The following is a 9,204-nucleotide window of genomic DNA, read 5'->3' as shown; positions in this document are numbered from 1 at the left end:
ATTCTCAATAATTATTCAAAGACTATAATTAAAATCTTATTTTTAAGGAAGAAAGAATTAAAACCCAAATAAAAGCTGACTCATGCACCTAAAACTTTCTCCCTATTTCGACCCCTTCTAATAAAAGTTTCAATTTTAAGTCTGAACTACCTAAAATATTCTTTAAAGTTTTTTTTTTCTCAATAATTTACTCTTAAAATTTTGTAATCCCTATTCATAATTTTTTTAAAGTTTTTAAACTTTGATAAAATCTAATAATTTTATTCCTCCTGCTTTATTTCAGTATATTTTTAATAATTTATCTTACCCTAGCTTGCCTATGTTTTATTCGTCCTAATAATTTTCCGATGTGTGGAACCTACATATAATATGAGGGGCTACATCTAAATATCATAAATAATTTACAAGTGAGATCCCCAATGATCACACATGAACCCTACATAAAATGTGTGGTGAAAAAACGTTAATACTCTTCGAAAATATGACTTTTAACTCCTCTTTTTCGCATCCCCTATGCTGAATCTTGGCTCTATCGTGATTACCATGTAATTAGATAACCCTTCAAATAACCAAAAAAAATAGAAAAAAAAAAAAAAGAAAACATTGGGGAGAATGGAAAGAAAGAAAAAGCTAGACTAATATCTATTCCTCCAACTCAGCCACTGTTGTTTACCCAAAAAGAAAAAAACGTTCAAACTCTATTTTTGTATTTCTAAGATAAAGAGTGACATTATGAAAAATGAAACGTTTCTTTCTTTAAATGAATCAGAATTTTCCTTCTTTTAGCTATCAAGGAAAATGTTTTTTTGATGGTTAGGGACTTAAACATGATAATATAAGTCTTAATACAGTCTTTTAGATCAAACAACAAGGGTATAAGATGGTTAAAGAGCTACAGATAATATAATTCTTCATACGAGGCAAATATAGACTAGGTCAAGCACAGGTGTCTCAACATTGCACCAAATGAATCAGAAGTTGCATTAAACAAAAGAGAACAAAAAAAAATGAAGTAACTCATGATCCAGATCCTTTCCACCTAGGCAAACTGTCCCCCCATCCCCACACCCTTCGGACTGGGCTGACACCCAGAGCGTTGGGGGATGGCCCACCTGGGCAGAGAGGGTCCAGACACAGGAACTCAAAAAAGTACCTCGTCAAACAGGTGCAGTCGTAGGGTGCGAATAGGCCGATCCCCTGAAGAGGCTATAATGTAGGTTTTCCTAGGGAATCATTCAAGCAGTTGGCAAAATATAAACATGGTTGCAGCCATACTTTTCCAAACAGTCATTGAGGGGTGAGAATTAATTTTCCTGTATTACATCATGCGGAGATGAATCAAATCAAAGAGGTTCTGTTTTACTAAGCAAGGCTTGTCTATCCTAACACCTCCTCCCAACACAACCTGGACATCAAAGGCTTTACCATTACGTTTCCTGACTATCCTTTATCCCAAAAGTCACAACCAAAAGCAACCATCACTGATGAAGAAAATCGTGAAGGAAAATCCGAACCAACTTATTGATATACAATAGACACTGTTTCATAGAAACATCACGCTTCCAACTAAGATTAAGTTAGGATTACAAATAATATATAGGCTCAACATGAATGAAATCATTTTAAGCTCAACCAAGTAGAGCCCAAGAATGCCAATGTAGGGTTGGTTAAGTAGTAAGATCCATACTTCTCAGTAGAGAGGTCTTGGGTTCAACCCCTGCGGCATTTACAAAAAAAAAAAAAAAAAAAATAAGAAAGAAAAAGTAAACCCAAGAATTAGTTGCGTGAACTTTCATGCAAGATTTGCTATAGATGAAAAAACGAACAGTTCAGAAAAATCAATCTCCCTTGTGTCCACCCTTCCACCCAAGTGGAACTCACTTGCAGGCATATCAGACCTCAGCTTCTTCATCGAAGATGACATTTTGATGTGGTAATTTTCACCTCTTCTATCAATATTTCAAGGAACGTCGAGCATTGCAAGAAGGAAAGAGATGCCTAAAAATGTCGTCATCCACCTTTGAGCACCCCACTAGATCACTTGCACTCAAGAAAATGAGGGCAGCACTTGGAAGTGAATAGAAACAATCAACTGGCAAAAGATGCAAGAACTTAATTAATAAAAACAAGAGACTCTGAACTAAGAAAAAAAAGTAGTTACATCAGTTCCTAAAGCAACTAAAAGGATTTTATGTTCAATCACTCACACACAAGCTGCTTTTTTTTATCAGTTCAAAAGCACTGATCTGCACTTTAGAGTTCCATTCTCATCATTCATTCACAGTTTGACATATCCTAGTAAATTACAAAATCATCTATCGAGGTGGGGCTGGGTAGCAGCATGATTTTAGGCATTGTGTTAGAAAAAAATCGGATGGATGTGCCCTTAGAGAGACTCATACGGTGCCATATCCTGACATTTTGTACCCTGTACATAACATATCATACTGATGCTGCCATATCTTGACTATTTTACCCACACATACCATATAACTGATACCCCAGAATGAAACATTATTTTTACTTAACACCCACAATTCCCACCCCCCCCCCCCCCCCAAAATAAATAAAAAAAATAAAAACCCAAAATAAAACTAAAGATCTGATTCTAGAGATTCCAATGGCACAGCCAGAATCAAGTATGGATTTGCCCACATCTGATTTTGCACTCACACAAGCTACTTTATTGATCAGTTCAAAAGCACTGATCACAGTTTTGACATATCCTTGTAAATTACAAAATCATCTATCCAGGTGGGGGTGGGTAGCAGCATGATTTTAGGTAGTGTTGGAAAAAATCGGATGTGCCCTTAGAAACACTGATAAGGTGCCATATCCGGACTATTGTACCCTGTACATATCATATCATACTGATGCTGGCATATGTTGACTATTTTACCCGCACATATCATATAACAGATAACCCCAGTATGATATAACATTATTCTGACTGTAGATATTACAAACCCCAACAACCCCCCCCCCCCCCCCCCAAAAAACAAACAACAAAACCAAAACAACCCAAAATAAAACTAAAGATTTGATTCTACAGCTTCTAATGGCACAGCCAGAATCAAGTATGGATCTGCCCACATCCAATTAAGAAAAAAGATGTAATGATGTTGTACTATTAAGAGAAGTGCAGATGTCTTTTCCCAAAGATAAAAGTGTGTGTAACCACTGCCAAAATGCAACCGAACAACGGCTGCTTGTCATATAACTATTACAAGGGTAGCCACAAATTACACCACCTCATAATCCATGATTTTCTTGGTCATAAATCTTCCCAAAACAACTAAATATCATAAACATCCGCAGACCATTTCAATTTAATAAAATGGAGAAGTTAGATAATTTCAGATTAACACGACTATGATGATGAACTTGATATTGAGGTGTTGAAAGAAGGATTAATTGGCACCAAGAAATAAACCGACAATGCATGAAAGCATTACATTATTAAGTATGATAGCAGAAGAATAAAGGGCCTACCGAGGCAAAGGCTCCCAATCCCCTCCTCGATTTCTAGGGAAAATTGGCCGTGCACACCCATGGGTAGGACCAGTTCCCACACGCCAATATTTTTGGACATTTAGGTTGTTGATATTTCTGACTGGCGGATAGAGTAGTCTAGATTAGCCACACATTTAATACTCGAATCCAATCAAATACCCTTGCATGCATCCCCACACTACACCAACCACAGTTGTGCACAATCACACAGCATTAGGTTTTCAAACCTCTGTTTCACCATGTGGCAAAATCTTCTACAGATGAAACTATATACGTGATGAGGAGGCTGAGTTATGTAAACCCGCTTTTAGGGCCAGGGTTTCTTGGATGAATTCCCAAAAGTTTGGTTTGTCCAGAATCTTCCAGCAACTAATTCTAAAATTCTGAGAGTCAAATCTGTAGTACAAGGAATATTTGTGGAAAGGCATATGGGTTCTTAGGGAAAATTTAGGATTTTACTACATTCCCATGGGGAGATTTTGGATAATTATGGTAGGGCAAGAATTAATATGGGATGAAAAGGATCAATCTAAAATTAGTGTGGGAAAACGCAATTAACATAAATCAAATGGGTTGGGATAATTCTTGGATAAAAACAAAAGATAATGGAGATTTTATGATTTTGGGATGTATCTTGGATGGGACCAAAAATCTTGGGCAGCCTTTCAAATATTTCTTTGTTCTTTGTTCTTTGTTCTCTTTTCTTTTTTCTACTTCTCTTTTTTCTGTTTATGGTCGCCACAAGTAAGAAAGGGGAGGGAGGGAGAACTGAGAGAGAGAGAGAGAGAGGTTTGGAGGATGGGACTGGGAGGACCATAGGGGGTACGGGAGGGGATCTCAGGGGCTGCGACAGGGTGGGTGGGGTTCCTAGGTAGCAAGAGAGAGAAGGGGAGGGGGCTGGGGTGTGTACTTACTTGGAGAAGCTGCTGGAGATGAACTTAGCAACTGTTTTGTTGAAGAAAGGTTGCTGCAATTGAACCAAGACACTAAGAATCCGTTGTGTCCTTTCCCAAGAAGGTCACGACGCAACTACTCACAATGATTCTTCAATTCTTTATTCAATGCACTCTTTTTACTAAAAAAAATAAAAAAATGGCTTATTCATAGCCTTACATCAAGAAAAAAAATCCAACTCTAAATGGGACTCAACTAAGACTCAACTAGGGTTTTCTTTATAAGTTGAGACACCCTTTACAATTAAAGAACAACCACATAAAATAAAGAGAAAATTACATGGCACCCACTATTTTTGGGGTGAAACTAGTGATCATCCACTTGCATACTTACAAGTTACCCACAGTTAAATTATGTTGTTAAATGGCTAGTAAAATTAGTTAAATACCCTTACCCTTGTTTAAGTCATTTAAAATTTGAATTTCAAATTACCCAAATGCCCTCTAGCAAGGAAAATGACAATAATGCCCCCAATTTATACCTTCCCATACCCAACTAGGAATCCCTTCACCAATCTTATACCTACACCTCAATGGAAACCAACCACCACCGCTGTCTAAAACCACCCCACCCCCTGCGACGGCGACCACCCCACCCTGCTGACAGAACCAAGGTTCTTGAGAGATGAGAGATCATATTAAGTGGAGCCAACGCTGATTTCAACGAAACACTCACCTTCACCCAGTTCGAATCCACCGTATCTAAAGTCGCCTATGGTTTGCTCCGTTTCGGGTTATCAATAAAGTAAAGCTTCCAAGGTCCAGCCAAACTTTGGAATGTCGTTCTATACGGGTTTTCTCTCCTCGCATTAGGGTTTGATTTTCGAAAGCACAAGTTTGATTTTTTTTCTTTTCAGAAAGCTTGGATTCCTTTTGCTTCCTGTGAAAATGCTAGGGTTTGAAAATTTGGAACATTGAATCTGTTTTTATGTGGTTTTTCAGATGGGCTAACACCTACAATTCAAGTTTTGAGTTCGAGTAGCGTTGTGGCTGGTTTTTGTTTCTAGGTTTCTCACTCCAAAGAATGATCTTGTGAGGAGAGTTTCAATCAATGCATCTTCCCCTATGGAAGCCTATATCCCACTGTGTTGCCCTAATCCTTGACAGAAAGAGAAGAAAGAGAGGTGGATTTGATTTGACGAAGGAAAGCAGCACGAGAAAACCTTCGATCCTCCAGAAGTTACAGGAAAACAAGCTTAGAGAGGCTCTTAAGGAAGCTTCAATAGATGGATCTCTCTTTAAATCTCAAGATGTGGATTTTGAGTCCTCCTCCAATCAAGATGGGAGCTTCAGCAGGTCAAGATCACTCGTCAAACTCCACACTCCATGGGAGTTCCTTTGTGCCACTTCCCTTGCTATTCAAAGAACCTTCGAGAATGAAGACTCCCTTCCTGACCTCAGTGAAGCCTTCTCCAAATTCCTCAATATGTATTTTGAAAACTAATTGGTTGCAAATTGAGATAGATCAACACCCAAAAACCTAGATCCAAGATCGGTTCAATCAAAATGCCTCAACCCTTATTATAAAACTAATTGAAGTAATTTGAGATCAATCAACAAATCTAGACTCCAAACATAGCCATTTCTTCTACATAATCTCCAGTTAATTCTTTTTCTTCTTCTTCTACATCATAGATTCTTCCTTCCAAACAGAACCCATCCATCAAGGCGGCCCAAAAACGATAACCATAGCCATTTCGAAGGACTAGAGGCAGATCGACTCCAAACAAAATCCACCCACCAAGGCGGGCAGCATGGCTGAAGAATTCTAGGAGGCAAATGTGTTTTGGTGTCAAAAATCCCATCGGAGAGAGGATCGGCCTAGGTCAGAGAAGACGGGTTGCAACGCACACGTGAGTGTGGTTTTAGAGCCCTTGGGGCATTTTTTGTAATTTTCTTTCCCAAAGGGCATTTACGTGATTTGAATTTCAATTTTTGAAGGGTAAGGGTATTTAGGTACTTTTACTAGCCATTTAATAGATGAATTTAACTGTGGGTAACTTGTAATTATGCATGTGGGTGCCATGTAATTTTGGAGATAACAGTGGGTGGTCACTAGTTTCGCCAACAAAATAGTGGGTGCCATGTAATTTTCTCCAAAATAAAAGACCTTACAACATGGTTATCAAAGCGTCCGCCTAGGCGCGCTTAGGCAGCAAAGCGGTTTTTGAACCGCTTAAATTGTTGCCGCTTAACTAACGGGCTGATTTCTTGCCGCTTTTTTGCTTAAGCACTACCGTTTTGCCGCCTTTTGCACCATATTGCCACCTAAATGCTAAAGCAGCCGGTTTTTTTACATTTTGTAATTTGTGCATATTATTATTTTTTTTAATCATAATTTATTTTACAATGCCATATATAAATTTAAATATGTGAGCCATTTCGGAATTGAGGCCCAATTTGCAAATGAACTCCGAGGCCCAAAGTGTCTGTCGACAATAGAATGTGACACATGAGCCATATTCAACATTGATAATCAATGGATATTGGAAATTGGAATAATGAGATCTATTAATTTATCATGTCAGCACTGGTTTGGTTAAAAAAGAGAAAAATAGATACATCAATTCTGAATACTGATCCATGCACAAGAGTACAAGACACTTATTTGGCGTCACACTATCATAGAGGTAAGTAAGAATGTAAAATTACTACTTTCATTTTCATTTTTCACATTGATTATTGATATAGTACATACTACATAATTATTGTTATGAATATTATGATGCTTGATGAGATTAAGTTTTTTTTTTTTTGGGATAATTTTTCATAATTGTGATTCTTGATTTTTTTTTTTTATATGAATGTGATTGTTGAATGTTTGTTTAGTACTTTAGTTTATTATAAAAAGTATTTGTATTAAAAAGTAGTTTAAAAGTAGTTATATTGAAAATATTGACTAAACCACTTTGGTCGCTTTATTACCGCCTAAGCGCCGCTTAGTCGCCTAATCGCCAAGACGGAGCCCCAATCGCTTTGCTGCTTTAATAACCATGCCTTACAATCATAAACAGTCCTAAAATGCTAAGACGCTAAAACTCAACTAAGACTTCAACGACATGATTGGACTCAGAAAATTAAAACTAAAATTCTGGAAATAAAGTCAGAAGCTAATTAGGACTAGGAAAAGACCAAAATGCCCCTTTTAGGGATTCAGCCTGCCCCAGGTGCACCACTTGGGTTCAGACAAGGGGGTTGGCCCTTGTTCACATCACTAAGGAATCTAGGCGTCACAAAATTTGGGCTCTATGTGATCTACCACTAGGCAATTATTGGCATTTGAAGTCGAATCTGAGGAAGGGTTACTATTACCATGTGTCGAGTATGAGGATACTAGGCTCCCTACGTTTTAGTTATACACCCAACCCAAAAAAAAAAGAGTAAAACCAACACTGCAGTAGGAAGAGGATTGCTCATAAAGGACAAGTTACCTCCAAAAAAGTCATGGCAAAACCTAACAGCTTCATCTTCTCTTCCTGCCTCTTCCCAACTGTCCAGATTTGAAAGCATGCTCTTGTTCTTCCAGGAAATTTTTGGCCTTCTTGTATTTCTCGGCCTTTTCCTCTTCTAGCAATGCAGTATCCTTCTGCTTCACCTCATGTATGAAATAATTATCCTTCCGCAGTTCACGGGCAGCTCCTTTGGCTTCCCGTTTCAAAAGTTTCTTCAACTTTTTCTTCTCAGCCCTCTCACGGTCTGGATCATAATCTCTACCCTTCACATAGCTGCACAAAAGAAGAAAAAATGCCGACCTTAGCAACCCATTTATCAATAAATGTGGAAGAAACCATATCTTAAAAAGATTATAAGTCCGAGAACAGTATATTACTTCTCCTCAAATTTCGGAACTAGTTGTTTTATTGGGACTGGCTTTTGCTTCCGCATTTGAAGTGGCTGCCGCAGCATGTGATGCTTGTAAGCTTTATCCTCTAGTAACTGAGCAGCATCTCCAATATTACTTTTTAATGTATCAGGCATATTCTCTTGTTTAGCCAATTTGTGTAATAAAGTAGATATAGGCAAGAATATTTCAGGGAAGGAGTTGAATCCTTCATATATGGTAGCAAATCCCCGTAACATTTCAATGACAGAAAAAAGAACACTGGCCCTGCAGTATAACAAGGATAGAAAGCATGAATTTTTAAAAACTAAAACTAAACACTGAGATGCCATAAATCAGGACCATAATAATCACATAATCATCTTCAGTTACAGCAGAAAAATCCTTTTTTCATTGTACATTTTACTTTCTTGTCCTGCAGACCTAGATTCCTTATCAAAAAGGATAAGAAAGGGGCTTTGCGGTTGCAAGCCCACAGGCAAAATCAGTGGGTAGTCTAGAGAAACGATGTGGCAGGTAAGTTACGGCTGCATTTGTGGACTAGCAAACCACAAGGTTTCCTGCTCATACATCAAGCCCAACCAGATCTGGCAACATGGAAAAACAAATCATGGAGGTGCCAAGGACTACACCAAGGGAATTTATGAACATACACAGGGTATGCCATTCAATGGAAGAGTTGATGCCTGACTATGGGGATGAAATTTGACATGTTGATGCAGTAGCAGTTGACTGGCTGGACAAGAATGACCGGCTATGGAAACCCAAACCTGGACAACCTGCCCAACCAGATATTTTGGTCTAGTAAGGGATGCAAGTAGTTAACATTGCTTTATCTTTTATTCATGTTTTGAGTCGGACATATAGGACTAGGAGATGGTGTTTAATTGCAAATTA

General features: G+C 38.1%; 1 protein-coding gene across 2 annotated transcripts in view; it reads right to left on the bottom strand.

Annotated features, from left to right (window-relative positions):
- Nucleotides 1-1,227: 1,227 nt before the first annotated feature.
- The window catches only part of LOC149015886 (nucleolar-like protein), a gene marked incomplete at its 3' end in the record, with an annotated part of 43,265 nt that continues 35,288 nt past the window's right edge, over nt 1,228-9,204 (bottom strand). For both annotated transcript variants that reach the window (XM_089156328.1, XM_089156327.1), the window contains 3 exon segments: nt 1,228-2,092; nt 7,898-8,191; nt 8,296-8,574. In XM_089156328.1, the coding sequence (XP_089012454.1) occupies nt 7,930-8,191; nt 8,296-8,574 (541 nt within the window).

The sequence above is a fragment of the Hakea prostrata genome, chromosome 5 (genome assembly GCF_041222555.1).
Source record: "Hakea prostrata isolate BN-2017 chromosome 5, UWA_Hpros_2, whole genome shotgun sequence".
NCBI lineage: Eukaryota > Viridiplantae > Streptophyta > Magnoliopsida > Proteales > Proteaceae > Hakea > Hakea prostrata.
This window is presented reverse-complemented; position numbering and strand designations above follow the sequence as displayed.